Here is a 22,227-nt window from a genome sequence, read left to right as displayed (position 1 = left end):
AATTAGGCTATCCTTTGTGGCTTATCTGAGAGAAGCTGCCAATTCAGTGCCAAATTATGGGCAATTTTGTGGACTGATACCCACCAGGCGCCAGGTTGAGTCTACCCAAACTTATTTCACTCAAGACCCTTAAAGGAGATTTTCAGCCCATCAATTTTGGCAGACCTCTAATTTCCCAATTCTATTGAATGAAATTGTCCTGAAGCCGTCCTGCTGCCCTCATCCCAAATAGAAAATCCTAATTTTGCTGCTCTGTTTTAATGCCATTTTGAAACTTGTTTTCTGGCCACCAATTCCTTGCTGTGTCACTGGTTTTCCTGCAAGATGGAGTCTGACATCACTCCAGACACCTGGCCACCAAACCAGCAAGAGGAGGTGGGGCGGGATGGAAATTCCTTCTCCTGGCTGCCCAAGGCCCAACCCCTTTGTACGGATGACCCTGTGTGCACAGCCTTTTAAAAAGCTCTGTAGACGACGCCAACTGCAAGGAATTCTGACTCTGGAGAGTGCCTGCTGAGCTGAGGAAAGAGCAAGACTGAAAGAGGCAGACAGGGAGAGAAAGAAGAAGGAAGGATCTCTGCCACACATAGGAGAGCCATACAAAGGAGGAACACCACAAAGAGGAGGAGTGCCACACAGTAAGGACTTTGCTCAAATCCATTGCACCACCTTCTTGCAGCTTCCGTGAATTTGTAATGTCGGGAATTATGAATTTATTTCTTGGAAAGGCAAAATGAGCCTTTCCTATTCAACTTTCTTAATTCCCCGCCGTGCTGCATCTTTGTGTGGCAAGGATGGATCAGTTCACTGTGTGAAGTGGTTTGAGATGTTAACATGATAACTTTGCTATATTAACATAAATTGTGTGTGTTTCTTTCTTTCTGACCACTCTTGTTGTATAATGAAGTTTAGTTTTTAATTTTTTAACTTTATTTTCAGGTCAAACGGAACATTTGCAAATATTTACCGGTTTCATCTGGGACAGGAGAGCATGGGGTTAAAGTGTATCACTAATGCAAAGGCCTGCTTTATTGCATTCAGTAGGAGGTTACTGATTAAAGATCTGAAAATGCTTTTAAAGTGCATAGCAAAAACATGCAAGAATACACTTTTCTATGACTTCCCATGTTTGGACTCTTCCAAGCACGCATGAGAGTTGACTCTTGACCCATAATATCACAAGCAGGTTATTGGAATGTCCTGGGCCTGCAAGTCTGATTGAACAATGGAGGAGCAGTGAAATATCCTGTTAGGGTAGGCCTCAGAAGAATGCACTAAGAATTGCCTTCTAACTGTGCTGCTAGCATAGATATATTTCAGTATTTTATTACATTTAATGAATGTAGAGAAACTGACTTTTTTTCTGCTCACTAATTACATGTAATAAAATATTTTTTTTTGTTGGCGTCCTTACCTCTAGGACAGACGACTGGGGGTTTGAGTCACACACTGGTATCCGAGAATATAACCCAAGGTGAAACTCCAGTATAACGCTGAGATGGCACTGCATTGTCAGAGATGCTATCCTTGGAATGTTAAACCAATATTCCATCAGCCTCTTGGAATGGTTCAGGTAGATAGCAGTATTCGAAGAAAAGCCAGGAGTTCTCCATATATCCTGGCCACTTCCTCTATTAACCAATACCACTGAAACCAGATTAATTAGTCAGTCATTGTTTGCGGGATGTTCCTGCTATAAAATTGCTGTTGCTTTCCCCCTCTGTGTAGTAGCAGTCACTACACTTGAAAAATGATTCGTTACATGAAACACTATGAGATGCTTTGACATAATAACACTATGTAAATGCAGACATTTTATAATTTAAATATCTTAATATGGTAATTTTGTTAATTGTTTGCAGATAATCACTAATATATTATCAGTAACTTTGTGGCAATCACATGCAGATTATCACTCAATAAACTTGTACTGTGTATTATTAGCATTTACACATGTTGTCGTTCCAGTGCAGAAGCATCCCTGCGAGCAGCTAAAAAAAGTGTTTGCTGTCCATGCACAGCAGAAACTGATGCTGAACAAAATGTCTGAGTTGACAGTGATCCCAGGTTGTATAAAACTGCATAATGGTTTTCAAGCTATTCCTCTGAATGCCTATGCATCAGAAAAAGCTATAAACTGTAACAAAAAGAATACAAGTCACAAATCATGAATAAAGAACAAAGCTTTCTGTACTGTAAAGCTAACAGGCCTATATTCAATCACATACTTTAAGAAATAATTTGCAGAAAGTAGCAGATCCATCATTTTAATCTATCTTGTGAAATGCTGTGCATTATTTAATGTTGGTTACTAAAATAATATCACTAATATCACGTCAATATTACACACCCATATGTCAATGATAAAGTCCACATTAAATTATTCAATTTTTTCTAAACTGGGAAATCAAGGTGAAGGACTGTAGCGCTGGATATCACCAAGTTTGAAAACAGCAAAAGAGATGAGGTAAAATTAGGATGTGTGGTCAGCTAATACCAAGACTGAGTATTACAAGCCTGCAGGTTGTAGGAGGAAGGGGAGACTGAGGTAGGTAAGAAGTTCCACAGTTTTGAAGCCTTGGAAAAGAATGACATCAGTTTTGTCACCAGACCACCTACTTCCCCATGTGTTACGTGCCTTCAGCCGTCTAGGCCCCAAGCTCTGGGATTCCCTCACTAAATCTCCCTGTCTCTCTCTACTCATTTAAGATGCTCCTTACAACCTACCTCTTTAACCAGGCGTTTGGTCACCAGTCCTAATATCTCTTTCTCGGTGTCAATTTTTGTCTGATTACGCTCATGTGAAGCACTTTGGGACGTTTTACTATGTTAAAGTGGCTATATAAATGTAAGTTGTTGTTGTAACGTACATCCCGACCTCACCACCCCATCTTAACTGAAACCCTGATCATCTCACAGCTTGATTTCTTGAATGTTTTTCTTGCCAGCCTCTGAATTACACGCTGCATAAACTCCAAATCATCCTATCACTAGAGAAAAAGTACTAAGTAAACTAATGGGTCTAAAGGCTGACAAGTCCCCTGGACCTGATGGCTTGCATCCGAGGATCTTAAAGGAAGTGGCTACCGAGATAGTGGATGCATTGGTTGTAATCTTCCAGAATTCACTAGATTCAGGAAAGGTCCCAGCAGATTGGAAAACCGCAAACGTAACACCCCTATTCAAGAAGGGAGTGAGACAGAAAGCAGATAACTATAGACCAGTTAGCCTAACATCTGTCATTGGGAAAATGCTAGAATCCATTATCAAGGAAGTAGTAGCAGGACATTTGGAGACTCATAATACAATCAAGGAGAGTCAACATGGTTTTATGAAGGGGAAATCGTGACTGACAAATTTATTAGAGTTCTTTGAGGAAGTAACGGGCAGGGTGGATAATGGGGAACCGATAGATGCAGTATATTTGGATTTCCAAAAGGCATTCGATTAGGTGCCACATAAAAGATTACTGCACAAGATAAGAGCTAATGGTGTTGGGGGTAATATACTGGCATGAATAGAGGATTGGCTAACTAACAGAAAATAAAGAGGTCGATATTAGGAGGGAGGCGGGTTGGCAGCGGGGGTCGACTGGGCGCGTGGGTAACGTGCCCAGTGAATTCAGGGTGCTCTGCACGCAATCACAGCGTAATTGAAGGCACTTACCTTGGCTTCCGGGTTTCGCGTTGGAAAGCTGCGCAGCGGACGGACTGCGCACCCGCATCATAGGCTGTCAGCTGGAGTAGCACTATTTAAAGGGGCAGTCCTCCACTGACTGATGCTACAGAAAATAGGCAAAATTACAGCATGGAGCAGCCCAGGGGGAAGGCTGCTCCCAGGTTTAATGACACCTCACTCCAGGTCTTACTGGATGGGGTGAGGAGGAGGAGGAGGAGGAGGGAGATCTTCCACCCGGCGGACGGGAGGAAGTGGGCTGCCTCTGCCACCACGAAGGCCTGGCTCGAGGTGGCAGAGGAGGTCACCAGCATTACCAACATATCACGCACCTGCATACACTGCAGGAGGCGCTTCAATGACCTAACCAGGTCAGCCAAAGTGAGTACTCTTACTCATTCCCCTGCACTCCGTCTGCCACATCACTGCCCCCACCCCACACCTCCTTCTGCACTGCCAACACTACTCTATCACATCACTCCCACACCCACTGAACGCTCATCCTCATCTTACCTGCACTTCCTCACCTCCCCAGTACTCATCCCACTACTGCCACTCAATCCAATCCTCAAACAATCTCATGGCTCTATCCCATACTCACCCTCTCATGCATCTCTTTCATGGTCAGCCTCACCCCACCTGCCACTACCTGTGCTGCAGCCACAGGGCATGCATCACGAATATGTAGTAGGAAGCGTAAGGCAAATGTGTCGTGAGCATGAAGGGGATGCACAAGGGTGTTTGAGGGTTTGTCATGGTTTTTACATATATTTGATTTCTGATCAACTCACATTACATATTATATTGTCACCACTGCTGCCACATCTTGGCCATTCTTGACTGGCTTGTACAATAAGGCCCTTTCATGAGGTTCTCCATGAACACCCTTAATGCCACTCCTTGTGTCACACCACAGCGGGTGTATGTGTAGTTATACAACTACTTTTTGCAGGTGTCTGTTGTGCAGCACTGTGTTGTGTAGCTCCACGTGGCGGAGGTGGACAGCGTGCCTGGTGATGTTGCTCGTGCTCCAATGGAGTGATGAAGGCAACTATGGAACCCCCCCCCCCCCACACCCGCCATCCTGACAGTGTGAGTGTGAGGGGGTCTGTAAAGTAGGTAAATGTGTTTGGACAGCAGAGTTTAGGGTATGATGTAATAATTTTCAGTGTGGAGACAACGATGTAGCAGGCAAAACTTTGTCTGAGGTGACAGAGTGCCCTGCCGCAATGAATGAGGTATTCCCCACAACTGTCAAGGAATCCTCTGCATCTCCCAATGGCTGCCGACTGAAACACGTCTGCAACAACAGGGAGTGTTTCCCACAGCATGGGAAACACGCTGAGGAGAGTCCAAAATCACATCCCTGCTAAAATCTCTTCCCAATGAGGTCTGTCAATGACCTCAAGTACCTCCCTAACTATCTAAACTGTCATCCCGCCGGCTTTAATTGCGGGTGGGAGTCCCGCATGCGGGGGCTACGCGCGCACCGATTCGCGTCATTGGGGAACCCGGAAGTGGGCGAGTTGGAGCCGGGCTCCAGACCCGCTCCGGGATTCCCCAATTTTAGGAACCCCCCCGCCACGAACGCACCCGCTCGGCCATCCTAAAATTGACCCCAAAGTCTCACATACCCATCACCTTTGTCCTCACCAACCTCTGGTACCACTCCATTACCCAGCACACCAACTTTCAAATCTTTGCTTCTGGCTTCCTCTGACCTGAAACTGTAAATTTATAAGCACCAGCCAATCGGCAGACTTCTCTCACTGACAGCGATGAACCTCTAATAAACCTCAGGATTTACTGCAGTTAGACTTTGTGGCCTTAAAGGGCCAAGCCAACTTAAACACAGGTCCATATTAGCAGCAGTACAATATTTTGTGGGCTACATGGTCCAATGTCCACTTGTTATAAACCGGTGTGTCATCTGATTTATCATAAGCAATGCCACAAAAAATCCACTAGTATCTGAAATAATTATAGTTTTACAAACTTACACAACTACATTCTATTTATTGCAAAACCAAGATATTTTGTCTGCAGAAGAGTGCGTAACCTATTGTCCCCTATTCTTTTGATATTTTCTTCCACTTTTACATCACTTTCGGATCCTTGAGGTTTATATCAATGCATTGCAGCATACACTTCCTCTGAAAAATCTGACAACAAATCATTCTCATTATCCCTATGGAAGGTTAGTAGGTTATCACGCTGGTGTTATTTGATTCTTCCTGTGGCCATAGCGATGCATAAAAAACTTACCATACAAGTCAGAGTATGAGAACATCATTTACCCAACTCATTGTCCTGATTACATAGCACATGAGCCATGTATTCCTGGGTGTGCTATGTCCTGTCCGATTCCTGAGTTGTTGACGTACTGTATTAAACAAAGAAAGACCTGCCCTTATAAAGCACTTTGTTATTTCTACCAGAAACATTCGAAAGCACTTCACAGGCACTCAATTATTTTGAAGCTCAGTGATTGCTGTTATGTATGCCAAATGTGTAAGCCATTTTGCACACAGGAAGATCCCATGAACAGCAATGAGGTGAATGACTAGTTACTGTGGTGGTAATGGCCGAGATAGGGATCTCGGGAAAACTCCCTGGTGCTTTTTAAATTGTACCGTGGGATCCTTAATACCGAACTGAATCACTGGAGCTGGGATAGAGGACCTTGATTTAACATCTCAACTGAAGAACATCGTCTGTGACAATGCAGAACTCCACTGGAGGGTGTTAAACTGGAGCCAAGTGGTATTTTGTTTGCTACAGGAATATTAGTTTCATAAGTTTCAAAAAAATTGGGATAAAGGAAGAAAATGATAAATGGAAGGATCTTCCTTGTATAGATTCACGGTATTATAGAATACCACACTTGCACACAATGATTTGTGTCATGTCGCAACATCTGAGTCTTTGTAGCATGTGGACCTTGGAGAAGGTTTGAAGCAGATTAATTTCTGACGGCTTTTTTTTAAGAGGTAGTGCGTCCTTAAAACTCCAACAAAAAAGGGGTACATAGAATTAGATAGAATCTACAGCACAGATACAGGCTATTCGGCCCAACAGGTCTATGCCGGTGTTTATACCACTCTACTTCTTCCCGCCTTGGGTTGGAAGAGGAAAGAAGGAGACTCACAGTTTTGAGGTCCTGGAAAAGAATGAGTTAAGTAGGAGCCTGTGCAATAAGTCTTGATGTCAATGTGGGGGAAGAAGAAGGGTACGCAGGGAGATCTAACTGTGAAATTTGGTCTCATGGTGCTGCTCAGGAGAGTCCAAAGTGGTACCACGTTGATGCTGAACACTGCACTGGAGGCCACACCTATTTCCTAAATATATTATTGAATAGTATTCACTGGGACTACAAACTTTAAAAAATGAAACACCTCTTGGCATTACAGTCCCCACCACTTACAACATCCATGCTTATCACGGGCAGCCGCCTATATCGGGCAAATAGTGCTAATCATTTGCCAGTACCATAGGAGTTATTTACAAAGGTGCTGCTTGTAATGCATTAAGCACTCCGGCTATTTCAGGCAGTTCAATAAGTTCTTCGCATTTCATTAATCCCCTGTACTTACCGAATTGTTTTGAAATCTTGGAGGCAGGAGGTCAGCTTGGGGAAAGGGCCTGCTTGTGAAATCATCCCTTTACCTCGGTAATCAGATTCCAGCTGATTGGGCCCTAAAGTCACTAAGCGCTTTCTTTTTTGTCATTGGCTGTTGTGCAGCAGCCATATCTCAGTGACTCACTAATGCTCCTATCGGAGAAGCTGTGATGAAGTTAGGGTTGCCAACTCTGGTTGGACTTATTCCTGGAGGTTTCATCACATGACCCTCTGTCTCCAACCACACCACGTGGTCAAACAGCCTCTTTTCCCAGCTCCAACATTTTTATAACTAATAATAAATAAAAGTGTTTAAAGAATTTTTTTTTTAAATGCTCAATTTGATTTTGCTCCTGAGTTGCTCGCATCAGTGTCCAAGAGATCAATCTTTAATTCCTGGAGACTCCAGGGCCATCCTGGAGGGTTGGCAACCCTAGATGAAGTCCAGTGACATAAATGTACATAGTAATGAGGAGGCTTCATAAGCAGTGGAGACTGTATTTGGTAATACGTTCGACCAACTTGATTGTTTTGCCGTCCACTGCTTATAGTGGGCAAATCGCGTTAACACCAAAGCGCTTGCTATAAGCTGTGAGGACAGTATTTATAATCCTTCATTCTTTTCAAGTGCCATCTAAGCATCGAAAGCCTGAAATATAATTTTCCAAAATGTTATAAACTCCAGCTGCTGAGTTTAATACTGCATTAGTCACTTGTTAAAAAGTCCTTTGTCTACAAAATCAACCTGCAGATGATCATTTCAAAGATGTATCTATTTAATTGATCTTTACAGTGGCTAAGGGCAGGGGTTTTTGCTATAAATATTGAAGCTTGGATTTAAGGCTCTTAAGATGTTTGCCTACATAACAACAGACAATGCACTTTGAGGCCTTTCTGAGAGACCTTATAAGGTACTATATAACTATCTCTTTGAGGTATGCATGTTATTGCTTCTATTTTACCATACTGCCATCTACAGTTTAGATATAATAGCGCATCTTATTAAAGCTTCAGTGTTCTAAGTATAGCAATATTAAAACAAAAGGATCCAATAATTTTATCCCCTTCCCATTTTATCTCCTGAAACCACTGATTCCTTGCCATGGAACAGCTCTTTGGGCACTGGCTCCTCTCCAGTACCTTGCCCACTGTTCATGACTGCGCCTCGACACTGTGTGCTGAGTTCGGGTGCTTGCTTTACTGCTGATAAAAATTCATTAAAAACAGTAAGTAGTCTTAATAACCAATAATTTCACTTTTTAAGATATTGAGGTAGAGCAGAGTAGCAATTTGAGTAAAAAGGGGAGGGGATGTGGACAAGCAGTGAGATGTGGATTTGCAATAAAAAAAAATTGGCATCTGCTTCACATTTGAGAATTTTCTAGGCAGTAAAAAACCTGTCAGATCTAAAATCCAACAGGTTGTGATCCCAATACCTTGTTTATGTAGTTTAATAAAAAGAATGCATAACTTATAGAACACTGACCATCACAGCTCAACTGCCATTTAACAACAGTGCATGTAAATGAGACACAGGACTTTGAACATTGAAACAATGTTGGGTTAGGAGTAAAATTTCTGATCTTATTGAGTGAGTGGAAAGCCCATTTTAAATAAGTTGAGCTGTGGTTGATTTTTAAGAGTGATGAGGTTTTTTTTTAACACTAGATTTGGGTGAGTTGGGTTCAGTCTGAAGCACTGCTGGTTCTGCTCTCTGCACTGAGCCGGTCCCTCCGGAGCGGGATCGGCGCTGCACAGGCGGAAGCGGAAGCATGCGTGCACCGGTAAAATGTTTCCCCGGAGTACAAGCCTGGTTTGACTTCCTGCCTCCACCCGGGAGGAGTGAGAATCGAGTGGTTGTCGGTGGAGGCCTGGTCTGGTGTCATGGGACCGCTGAGCAGGAGCAAGACATTGAAGTACGGGGTACCCATGCTGGTGAGTGAGTGAGTGACAGAGTGAGTGTTGTGGGGGAGAGGGGAAGGATGTGGAGGGGAGGGGATGGCTTATTAAAGAGAGTATGGGATGTGGGAGGTGAGGGGAAGGCCTGGGTGAGGGGATGGGGTAGGAAAAAGGAAAGAGGAAAGAGGGAGGAGCAGAAGAAGTTCAGTCTGGGGAAGTGTGAGGTCAACCACTTAAGTTCCGAAAAAGACAAATTGGAATCTCTTTTGATGTGGAGAGACTAAGAGCTGTGGAGGAGCAAAGGGGTTTAGGTGTCCATGTGCACAAATCACTAAAAGCTAATGCACAGGTACAAAAATAAATCAAACGGGCTAACGGAATGCTGGCCTTTATTTCAAGAGTATTGGAATTCAAAAAGTGAGCCAGTGATCCTGCAGTTGTACAGAGTCCTGGTCAGACTCCATCCAGAATACTGCATTCAGTTTTGGGCACCAAACCTCACGGAAGATATATTGGCCTTGGAGGGGGTACAGTGCAGATTTATCACAATGATAGATTTTTGTTAGGTAAGAGTATCGGGGGATGTGAAGCCAAGGCAGGTAAATTCAGTTTTTTTTTCATTTGTTCATGGGATGTGGGTGTTGCTGGCAAGGCCGGCATTTATTGCCCATCCCTAATTGCCCTTGAGAATGTGGTGGTGAGCCGCCTCTTGAACCGGTGGGTGAAGCTTCTCCCACAGTGCTGTTAGGAAGGGAGTTCCAGGATTTTGACCCAGCGACGACGAAGGAACGGCGATATATTTCCAAGTCGGGATGGTGTGTGACTTGGAGGGGAAGGTGCAGGTGGTGTTGTTCCCATGTACCTGCTGCTCTTGTCCTTCTAGGTGGTAGAGGTCGTGGGTTTGGGAGGTGCTGTCGAAGAAGCCTTGGCGAGTTGCTGCAGTGCATCCTGTGGATGGTACACACTGCAGCCACTGTGCGCCAGTGGTGAATGTTTAGGGTGGTGGATGGGGTGCCAATCAAGTGGGCTGCTTTGTCCTGGATGGTGTCGAGCTTCTTGAGTGTTGTTGGAGCTGCACTCATCCAGATAAGTGGAGAGTATTCCATCACACTCCTGACTTGTGCCTTGTAGATGGTGGAAAGGCTTTGGGGAGTCAGGAGGTGAGTCACTCGCCACAGAATACCCAGCCTCTGACCTGCTCTTGTAGCCACAGTATTTATATGGCTGGTCCAGTTAAGTTTCTAGTCAATGGTGACGCCCAGGATGTTTATGGTGGGGGATTCGGCGATGGTAATGCCGTTGAATGTCAAGGGGAGGTGATTAGATTCTCTCTTGTTGGAGATGGTCATTGCCTGGCACTTGTCTGGCGCGAGTGTTACTTGCCACTTATCAGCCCAAGCCTGGATGTTGTCCAGGGATTGCTTCATTAATTGAGGGGTTGCGAATGGAACTGAACACTGTGCAATCATCAGCGAACATCCCCATTTCTGACCTTATGCTGGAGGGAAGGTCATTGATGAAGCAGCTGAAGATGGTTGGGCCTAGGACATTGCCCTGAGGAACTCCTGCAGCAATGCCCTGAGGCTGAGATGATTGGCCTCCAACAACCACTACCATCTTCCTTTGTGCTAGGTATGACTCCAGCCACTGGAGAGTTTTCCCCCTGATTCCCATTGACTTCAATTTTACTGGGGCTCCTTGGTGCCACACTCGGTCAAATGCTGCCTTGATGTCAAGGGCAGTCACCCTCACCTCACCTCTGGAATTCAGCTCTTTTGTCCATGTTTGGACCAAGGCTGTAATGAGTTCTGGAGCCGAGTGGTCCTGGCGGAACCCAAACTGAGCATTGGTGAGCAGGTTATTGGCGAGTAAGTGCCGTTTGATAGCACTGTCGATGACACCTTCCATCACTCTGCTGATGATTGAGAGTCGACTGATGGGGCGGCAATTGGCCAGATTGGATTTGTCCTGCTTTTTGTGGACAGGACATACCTGGGCAATTTTCCACATTGTTGGTAGATGCCAGTGTTGTAGCTGTACTGGAACAGCTTGGCTAGAGGCGCAGCTAGTTCTGGAGCACAAGTCTTCAGCACTACAGCCGGGATGTTGTTCGGGTCCATAGCCTTTGCTGTATCCAGTGCACTCGGCCGTTTCTTGATATCACATGGAGTGAATCAAATTGGCTGAAGACTGGCTTCTGTGATGGTGGGGATATCGGGAGGAGGCAGAGATGGATCATCCACTCAGCACTTCTGGCTGAAGATGGTTGCAAACGCTTCAGCCTTGTCTTTTGCACTGACGTGCTGGACTCTACTGAAGTTGAGGTACAGATCAGCCATGATTTGATTGAATGGTGGAATAGGCTCGAGGAGCTAAATGGCCTAACTCCTGTTCCTATGTTCCTAATGCCCTGGTCTGCCTATTCCCCCATTGCACCACGTGACTCTCAGCTGGCTGTCCCCCCACCCCTCCCCTTGCTAGAAGATCTCCTGCCTCCCTCCTCCTTGTCCTGCTGCCATCTTATCTTGGTTCAATTATCCCCCCCCCCCCCCCACCCAACCCTCTAACCCTGTTTTGATCTGAATAACACCCTTGGTCTTGACTGCACCATGTGCAATGCCATGGGGATCAATTTTTAATGTGTGAAATATCTGATGACCATGTGTACTTTCTGTCTGCAAAACCTTACTTCCGATTGTCATATTTTTCAGATGGTGCTTCCCATTATGAGTTCCGATGTCCACGGTTTAGAATAGAAACTTGTGCTGTAATTACAACCTCGCCCCAGTGGTGGCACTGCTGTGTCTGTTTTACATCTTCCAGCTCCTCAGCCGGAATTGCAGAGAAATTGGTGTACTCCCAACTACATTTGACTTCTCTGCTTCCCAAAGTTATTTTACGAAACCATAATATAAAATTAAATATTATTTAAAAATAAGAAAAATGTATAACTATTCCCCACCCTCTGATCCCACTCCATCTAAAGACTTGGCCCTGACTGCATGTGTGCAATGACACCAGAGATCAACTAGTGCACAGTAAATGCTTTACCTCTTATACCGTGCTTTATTTCTCTCTCCCACCATTTTAGTAGTCGCTCAAGTGTGGGGAGATGAGATTAGTGGGACTGTTGAGCAGGGTGGGATGGGATGAGGGGAAGGGTGGGATGGGATGAGGGGCAGAGTGGGACTGTTGAGAAGGGTGGGATGGGATGAGGGGAAGGGTGGGATGGGATGAAGGGCAGAGTGGGACTGTTGAAAAGGGTGGATGGGATGAGGGGCAGAGTGGGACTGTTGAGAAGGGTGGATGGGATGAGGGGCAGAGTGGGACTGTTGAGAAGGGTGGGATGGGATGAGGGGCAGAGTGGGACTGTTGAGAAGGGTGGGATGGGATGAGGGGTAGAGTGGGACTGTTGAGAAGGGTGGATGGGATGAGGGGCAGAGTGGGACTGTTGAGAAGGGTGGATGGGATGAGGGGCAGAGTGGGACTGTTGAGAAGGGTGGGATGGGATGAAGGGCAGAGTGGGACTGTTGAAAAGGGTGGATGGGATGAGGGGCAGAGTGGGACTGTTGAGAAGGGTGGATGGGATGAGGGGCAGAGTGGGACTGTTGAGAAGGGTGGGATGGGATGAGGGGCAGAGTGGGACTGTTGAGAAGGGTGGGATGGGATGAGGGGTAGAGTGGGACTGTTGAGAAGGGTGGATGGGATGAGGGGCAGAGTGGGACTGTTGAGAAGGGTGGATGGGATGAGGGGCAGAGTGGGACTGTTGAGAAGGGTGGATGGGATGAGGGGCAGAGTGGGACTGTTGAGAAGGGTGGATGGGATGAGGGGCAGAGTGGGACTGTTGAGAAGGGTGGATGGGATGAGGGGCAGAGTGGGACTGTTGAGAAGGGTGGATGGGATGAGGGGCAGAGTGGGACTGTTGAGAAGGGTGGATGGGATGAGGGGCAGAGTGGGACTGTTGAGAAGGGTGGATGGGATGAGGGGCAGAGTGGGACTGTTGAGAAGGGTGGATGGGATGAGGGGCAGAGTGGGACTGTTGAGAAGGGTGGATGGGATGAGGGGTAGAGCAGCTTGATGGGCAGTAGCTGAGAGGACTGTGGGTGGCATTTGAGCTCGGAACGGATGGAACTGAGTGAATGTCAAGGGGAAAGAAAGAGGGAGGACGTGTGAGTATGAAAAAAGAAAAACACTTACTCATTACTATTTAAAGGAACCTTTGAATTTCCTCTCCCAGGGGAGACCTGCATTTTTGGGTTATCACCCCTCCAGGTCACTTCAATCATGTCACTGGTGGGGAGAAGCATCCCGCATGCTGGTATGGCCCCATGTTTTAGGGGTTGTGACTTTGGCATTGGCTTGGGAGCTGATTCAGAGCCTCTTCACGCGAGGAAAGAAAGAATGAACTTGCATTTATACAGTGCCTTTCATGACCTCAGGGCATCCCAAAGCACTTTATAGCCAATTAAATACTGTTGAACTGTAGTCACTGTTGTAATGTAGGAAACGTGGCAGCCAATTTGAGCACAGCAAAGTCCCGCAAACAGCAACGTGATAATGACCAGATAATCCGTTTTATTCACGTTTGGTGAGGGATAAATGTTGGCCAGAAAATTCTTGGATGGCCCATGCTTTTTACTGATAACATTTCCCTGGGGTTAGGTGACTCTGGATCAGCTCCAATGCTTGTCTGAGTTTATAATCCTCTGTTGAATAAATGAAGCTGAATGGGGAATGCAGGCAAATCTTCACCAGAGTAAGAGAGTTCCAGGTAAGGCCTCCACTGGGGCAGGATGACTATTTAAAAACAGTAAAGAATATGTTTGTAGTTGGGTATTTATTACATAGACATGGGACAGTGCTTTAAACATTAAAACAAACTCCCCAAACTTTCTCTTCCTATTAAGGTGCAGGCATAATACATGTCCCTGTTCACGTATTGTACCTCACATTGCCAGACTTCCTAGCTATGTCTCATTGACAGGGTACAGTTGTCAATATCTGATTGAAATCTATAACGAGCACCCATTTATAAACCTGCCAGGGTCAGATGTAGAAATGTGTAAGCTGTTGCTGAAAGTTCGACCCGTACCGGGGGACGCGGGTCCCTTTCGACCCGTACCGGGGGACGCGGGTCCCTTTCGACCCGTACCGGGGGACGCGGGTCCCTTTCGACCCGTACCGGGGGACGCGGGTCCCTTTCGACCCGTACCGGGGGACGCGGGTCCCTTTCACCATCAGCAGAGGTCTCTACAGACCTTTGAAAGATCAGCAAATGGTATTAGGATTGGTACACATGCATCAAGGGGATATTGTACCGAGGTGGGTGTGATGGTCTTCTCCTACCTGAAACTCACTGTATTACCACTGGTGACATTTAGCAACATATCAGGAGCACTTAAACTTTCTATTTTTAAATTCACCCAGCTTAGAATGCCCTGTCCATTAGTAAGTCTCAGTAGTGACCCTCCCTGTGATCAAATTGGTTGCTCCATTAATCTGTCTCTTGTTTTCCATTCGCTGCACTCCTTTGAGATGTTTCCCACTCTTGGTACTTTTATGTGCGGCCTTGACCTGATTCCTTAATTGGCACTTATGTGCTATTGAAAACTAGCAGAATTCATATGTCTGTTATCGCACCAATATTGTCTGTCACACACAAAAAAATCCTGACTGTATCCTGCAGGAACTAATAACAAAATAGTTCCACGCTTACTTTACTGCCTCTGATCGGATCCGTCAAACAACTTTCCCTTGTGAAGTGGAAGGAGGGGACGGAGAAATTGGGAGCTAAGAATGGAACGTGGGATGAGGGGTGGAAGGAGAGTGGAGGGTGCAGATAGGTGAAGGAGCAGGGAGGAAAAGTTGGCCAACAGAGGCTAGTAAAACACCTTGGCGTGGGAGGGTTGGCTTGAAGACAGGCTCAGTGTAGTGGGGGGGTGCAGAAAAGTGGTTGGGGAGTTTGGTAAAGAGAAGTGTTACGCTTAATGAGGGTGGGGTGCAGGAGGACTGAAAAAGTTCCGAAACCGGGGAGAGGATGGATGGTCAGAGAAGTGAGGGGGGGGCGGTGAGAGGCCTTTAAAACTCGTAGTACGAGAGTACCTCACATGGACTTTACACTACGGCCCTTGTCAGGTTGGGAATCTGAATGCTTGCTTCCTTAACTGTAGAAAGTAATTTATTTCTTTCTAAAAGGCGAGATGGAGACAAGGCACTCTGAGTCAGATTATCTGGTGCACATTACAGTCTATTTGGGTGTGAAAGTTTGCCACACCGAACGTACCGGGGATGGTGTGCGGCCCAGACAACGTCCGAAGCAATGGGTCGGGAGAGGGTAATGATGGTCGGGATGCAGTATTTTTCTCCATTTCAGGATAGGGCTATTAAGAGAGCTGGTTGGGGGGGTTGAATTCTTAATAAGGATCAAAGTTGAGGAGCACAACTTAGAGGATAGCCATCAAGAAGCCCTGAGAATGAACCAGCTGTTTGGGGGGGAGAAAATAATACAGTGGAGATGCGGAATGAAGGTGTCCGGGGGAGGAAGAGGTGGCGGGTTAGACCCACAGCTGAAACATCGGCCCAGAATCTCCTGAAATTGTGTAACCGGCAAGTTATGCCAAAATTTCCTGAGAATCTCTCTGGCGTACACCAGAATTTAAAAAGTGGCATAAAAAGTGGAGCTCAGTGTAAACTATTGGGGCCGGAGGTAAGTGTCAAACTGATGCCATATTCCTGCTTATGCATGAAAATTAAAATCTGGAGCCATCAAACCATCACTTGTGCACATTTGGCAAAGCGTGTTTAAGAATCTGCAATCATGGAAGTTTTTCAATTTTAATTGCAAATCATTGTAATGCCGTAAGGTGCACGCAAAGATACAAAAAAAATTTGTTGGGTCTCGGTGAGCAGAATTTTTTTTAAAATCACTGAAAAAAATTGCCATAAAACATCAGAAATATGACTGGATCCTGTTGCGCTTAAAATTTTAGGCTTAAATTTACAGCGCATTAAGAGTTGTCTTAAATTCAGGAAATTTGCGTGAGCTGCACTTTTATATGGGGGCAGGGCTATGTTAATGACGGCAGAGAGTTTCAGCAGAAGTTTCGCAGAAGTAAAAGATCGCGGCAATTTGGACGTAGTGTAAATACAGGTGTCAGTCATACGCGCCCAAATTTCCTTGATCTTTTGTGCCAAAAATCGGCATTACACCATATGTCGTGGCCAGAATGTTTCGCCCTTCAAAGAGGAATCCATCGAGGGAATTAAAGATCCCCGTGTGGGCGACTCATCAGTCAGCTGAAGTCAGCAGGTGGTGAGGCAGAGCAACACTGAACAAGAGCTTCACTACTCCAGTAAAACAACAGGGGGAGCCCACAACCTGGAGGGTCAAAAGAAAATATCTTTAAGAAAATAAAAGGAAGAAAGAAGTGTAACTGTGTAAAATTAACCTTAAAATAACCATAGCTCAGAACAAGGTTAGCTTGAATAAAGCGCGCACGATGGCATAGGCAATTGGAGGGTGGCAAATGTAACCCCACTATTTTTTTAAAAAGGAGGGAGAGAGAAAACACTATAGACCAGTTAGCCTAACGTCAGTAGTAGGGAAAATGCTAGATTCTATGATAAAGGATGTGATAACAGGACACTTAGATAATATCAATGGGATTAGACAAGGTCAACATGGATTTATGAAAGGGAAATCATGTTTGACAAACCTACTGGAGTTTTTTGAGGATGTAACTGGTAGAATAGATGAGGGATAACCAGTGGATGTGGTTTATTTAGATTTTCAGAAGGCCTTTGATAAAGTCCCACATAAGAGATTAGTGTGCAAAATTAAAGCAGATGGGTTTGGTGGTAATATACTGGCATGGATTGAAAATTGGTTAACAGACAGGAAACAAAGAGTAGGAGTAAATGGGTCTTTTTTGGGGTGGCTGGCAGTGACTAGTGGGGTACCGCAGGGATCAGTGCTTGGGCCCCAGCTATTCACAATATATATCAATGATTTGGATGAGGGAACCAAATGTAATATTTCCAAGTTTGCTGACGACACAAAACTCGGTGGGATCGTGAGTTGTGAGGAGGATGCAAAGAGGCTTCAAGGCGATTTAGACAAGTTGAGTGAGTGGGCAAATACATGGCAGATGCAGTATAATGTGGATAAATGTGAAGTTATCCGCTTTGGAAGGAAAAACAGAAAGGCAGAGTATTATTTAAATGGTGATAGATTGGGGAATGTTGATGTACAAAGGGCCCTGGGTGTCCTTGTACACCAGTCACTGAAAGTAAACATGCAGGTGCAGCAAGCAGTTAGGAAGGCAAATGGTATGTTGGCCTTCATTGCAAGAGGATTTAAGTGCAGGAGCAAGGATGTCTTACTGCAGTTATACAGGGCCTTGGTGAGACCACACCTGGAGTATTGTGTGCAGTTTTGGTCTCCTTACCTAAGAAAGGCTATACTTGCCATAGAGGGAGTGCAGCGAAGGTTCACCAGACTGATTCCTGGGATGGCAGGACTGTCATATGAGGAGAGATTGGGTTGACTTGGCCTGTGTTCACTCGAGTTTAGAAGAATGAGAGGGGATCTCATTTAAACATATAAAATTCTGACAGGGCTAGACAGACTGGATGTGGGGAGGATGTTTCCCCTGGCTGTGGGGGGGGCGGGGGGGTGTCCAGAACGAGGGGTCACAGTCTCAGGATACGGGGTAGGACATTTAGGACTGAGATGAGGAGAAATTTCTTCACTCAGAGAGTGGTGAACCTGTGGAATTCTCTACCACAGAAGGCTGTGGAGGCCAAGCCCCTGAATGTATTTAAGATGGAGCTCGATAGATTTTGAGACACAAAAGACATCAAGGGGTATGGGGAGAGAGCGGGAATATGGTATTGAGATAGAGGATCAGCCATGATCATATTGAATGGCGGAGCAGGCTCAAAGGGCCGAATGGCCTACTCCTGCTCCTATTTTCGATGTTTCTTTGTTTCAATGGGAGAGACAGAACAGAAAGTTGCTCTTCATTGTCACCTGGTGGCTAGAACCTGCAGTTCTTAAAATGTGTCGTAGACCATCGCAATGGGTAAATCCTACTTAAAAACAGAACAGAACAGGGCAGGCGTCACAATGTCTAACGTAGGTGTGGACACAAATAACATTGAAAATCACATCAGAATTATTGGCATAGGATTTTTGAAAAGAACGATAACAGGACATCGATTTTAATGTACAGATTGTGTTCCATACTACAACACTGCTATCATTTCATAATATCCATCAACTCATTTTGAGCATCACCATAGCAGATCCACCAGGTGAGTGTATGGTATCAGCACTTTGTAATGTAATGAATTCCAGAGGTGAGGTGAGAGTGACTGCCCTTGACATCAGGGCAGCATTTGACCGAGTGTGGCGTAAGGAGCCCTAGTAAAATTGAAGTCAGTGGGAATCGGGGAAATCTCTCTAGTGGCTGGAGTCATACCTAGCACAAAGGAAGATGGTAGTGGTTGTTGGAGGCCAATTATCTCAGCCCCAGGACATTGCTGCAGGAGTTCCTCAAGGCAGTGTCCTAGGCCCAACCATCTTCAGCTGCTTCATCAATGACCTTCCCTCCATCATAAGGTCAGAAATGGGGATGTTCGCTGATGATTGCACAGTGTTCAGTTCCATTCGCAACCCCTCAGATAATGAAGCAGTCCATGCCCGCATGCAGCAAGACCTGGACAGCATCCAGGATTGGGCTGATAAATGGCAAGTAACATTCGCGTCAGACACGTACCAGGCAATGACCATCTCCAACAAGAGAGAGAGTCTAACCACCTCCCCTTGACATTCAATGGCATTACCATCGCCGAATCCCCCACCATAAACATCCTGGGGGTCACCATTGATCAGAAACTTAACTGGACCAGCCGTATAAATACTGTGGCTACAAGAGCAGGTCAGAGGCTGGGTATTCTGCGGCGAGTGACTCACCTCCTGACTCCCCAAAGCCTTTCCACCATCTACAAGGCACAAGTCAGAAGTGTGATGGAATATTCTCCACTTGCCTGGATGAGTGCAGCTCCAACAACACTCAAGAAGCTTGACACCATCCAAGATAAAGCAGCCCGCTTGATTGGCACCCCACCTACCACCCTAAAGGTTCACTCCCTTCACCACCGGCGCACTGTAGCTGCAGTGTACCATCCACAGGATGCACTGCAGCAACTTGCCAAGGCTTCTTCGACAGCACCTCCCAAACCTGCGACCTCTTCCATCTAGAAGGACAAGGTCAGCAGGCACATGGGAACACCACCACCTGCACGTTCCCCTCCAAGTCACACATTTCCAAGTAGGGATGGTGTATCACTGTTCCTTCATGGTTGCTGGGTCAAAATCCTGGAACTCCCTATCTAACAGCACTGTGGGAGAACCCTCATCATGTGTACTGCAACGGTTCAAGAAGGCAGCTCACTGCCACCTTCTCAAGGGCAATTAGGGATGGGCAATAAATGCTGGCCTTGCCAGCGACGCCCACATCCCATGAACAAATTTTTTAAAAAAGCCCATGTGCTCCAGTGTTTCGGTTTTCAGCTGAGGATCCCTGATTCAAATACCCTCTGGATCAACAAAAAAATCCTACATGAATAATTCCCTTGAGTAAGGGATTCATAAATGGGTTGCAGTCTGTTAAATCTGCATCGCTGGGAAGTCAGGTCTGGTCCTGGACCTGTGAAGGAGAGATGGGCATAGCTCATCTGTGATCAGGGGATGGTTGTGGTTTCAGTGCCACCTGACTTTCTATCCCCTCCCCTCTTTCTCCCTCCCATTGACCTCTGCCATTGGTATGAATGGTTGGGTAACAGATTTCAGCCATCCCTGGAGGAAACACAGCAACCTTCATTACTGCACCGGGTCATTAACATTTTATAGACCATGTTCTACTTCTGGGAGTAGAAATTGTTTTCCTGTAGATGGTGGTGGTGGTGGGGGGTGGGGGGGGGGGGGGCGGAGGGAGGGAGGAGAGTTCCTTTTGTTTACCATTTATACCAAAATCATAAAGTTCAATATAAAGAACATTTTTATGATTTTACTACAAATTGAAAATCTGTAGTCTGATGTTCAGAGCTTGGCGCACTGGCTGGTATTTACCCGCAGAGCATCCACTCCCTGCAGATGGGCTTGGGAAATTACATTTTCTTATTTATAAATTAGATGTGATCGAGTGGACTAAAAATCCAACAGTTACTTCATACATGAGGCTTTTGAGTGCAATGGTTCTACTGAATGACTATAATGTTCTGCAAGTGTTAAAATATGTTTGCAGACTTAATGCACAAAATAACTTTACCCTGTCAACTTAAAGCCTTCCAGTGTTTGTACTCAGAGATGTTTCCCCTCTCTCGCCAGTATTCTTGGGGAAGTAGGATCTGGCGGGGTTATGAGACTCAGATTTTCTCTTATTTTCCAGTGGGACTGTTTCCATGAGGAGATTTATCTAGGGTAAAATGTTATAGACTCACTATGGGATGGGGTGGTGGTAAGTAGAGGATTTCTTATGTAAAAAATAGCTTATGTTGGTGAATTCATGTGTGCTTGTGAAGGGAGTGTGAAAGTGTGTATATGAAAACATACAAGAATGTAATGGGGAGGGTGTGAAAATACAGTAAGCCTGTAAACTTTATCCCCTGAAGTAGTGCTGAGTAATAAGTCCAGTTATAAGATGACAGCAGCTGGCCTGGGTTTAAGTGCTGTATCTTTGCCTGGGGTGTTTCTCGCATCTGTAGTATTTGTTTCACTAGTGTGAAAAAAAACGTCTTTGGGCAACTGAACAAACGTGGTTCTCACACGCAGTCGCACTCTTTGCCTTTTTGCAATCTATTGAAAAGCTCTTTTTGAATTTAAAACTAGAAAAATTATTAAATTGGCATCAAAATTCTCAGCACAGAAATTAACTGCAGATTATTGTTCAATAAACCTGCAGTAACGGTATCAGTCATTAACGTTCTTGTGTGAATGTTATTGCTTCTCAAGGTCATGAAGCACATTCAAAATTTAGTATCTGCGCTGGCAGCTGCTGTTGGCAGAAAACAAGACCAAAAATAAAATAACTGCTCCGACATGTGGAAGAGAAACTATATTATAAAGCCTTTCTCGTCTTTTCTCCTGAAGGCATGGACCCCTGCTGGGCTACAGGTCGCAGATGCTGCCCATGCCCCTAGAGCGTCAGTGGACAATTTGATCATAGGGGAATCATAAGCAAATCTGTTCCTGTTCTCATCTGAGGAGCACAGGTACGCACTTTCCAGCAAGAGGCACTGGATAGTGACCAGGAGTGGGAATACGGTGAATTTTTTGGCTCCTGCTCACTAACCCTCTCCCCCTGCCAGCCAGCCAGGGGCACTAAGGCCAGCTGTAGTGTCCTGATTCTTTCCCTGGTTGAAGTTAGTTAGTTCACCCTAGACCAGGGGGTCATCTGGTCCATACAGCTTAGTGTTACATGAGGCAAGGCCTTTACTGTTAATTGTATGATTTATATCAATTAGTATTAATTGTATTCAGATGGTGGGTATCAATTGGGGACTCTCGTATCCTTTTTCTAGGAGAGCTTATCTAGGGTGTGGAGTGTGTGTAAGAGGAATCTCTGTGAATAAAGGCTTGGAAACAACTAAAGACCAGGCTCTAGTATTCTATTCTTCACCACATGGCTATCCAATTTTAAGATTTACTCTTTATACATAAACCATCATTACCCATGAACATTTTATTGAAAGGTCTAACCTCAAACATAGTCTTCCTTGCGGATCACTTTCAGAAATGCTCTAACATGTTGCACTATGGATAGATGGGGCCCATGGCTGCATCAGTAAATCCCAATACAGTGACCTCCTGATTTCATTCGTGCCACCACCAGTGACTATTTGCTATGCCTTGCTTTCTCCTTTTAGACAGTAAATGGAAACAGGGAACAGCATGAAATTCACGTTATGGAAACATGGCACAGCTGAACGGACCTTGGAATAGAAGTCCAGAGAAACAACAAGCTGCAAGT

The 22,227-nt window shown here is 45.4% G+C and overlaps 1 protein-coding gene across 1 annotated transcript in view; it reads left to right on the top strand.

Moving 5' to 3' along the window:
- Positions 1-9,082: 9,082 nt before the first annotated feature.
- Positions 9,083-22,227, top strand: part of cox16 (cytochrome c oxidase assembly factor COX16) — a 48,769-nt gene continuing 35,624 nt past the window's right edge. Inside the window, exon 1 of the mRNA XM_067990981.1 lies at positions 9,083-9,229. Coding sequence (XP_067847082.1) covers positions 9,179-9,229 — 51 coding nt within the window. The 5' untranslated portion in view covers positions 9,083-9,178. The remainder of the gene's footprint in view (positions 9,230-22,227) is intronic.

This window comes from Heptranchias perlo, chromosome 10 (assembly GCF_035084215.1).
Source record: "Heptranchias perlo isolate sHepPer1 chromosome 10, sHepPer1.hap1, whole genome shotgun sequence".
In the NCBI taxonomy this organism is placed as follows: Eukaryota; Metazoa; Chordata; class Chondrichthyes; order Hexanchiformes; family Hexanchidae; genus Heptranchias; species Heptranchias perlo.
This window is presented reverse-complemented; position numbering and strand designations above follow the sequence as displayed.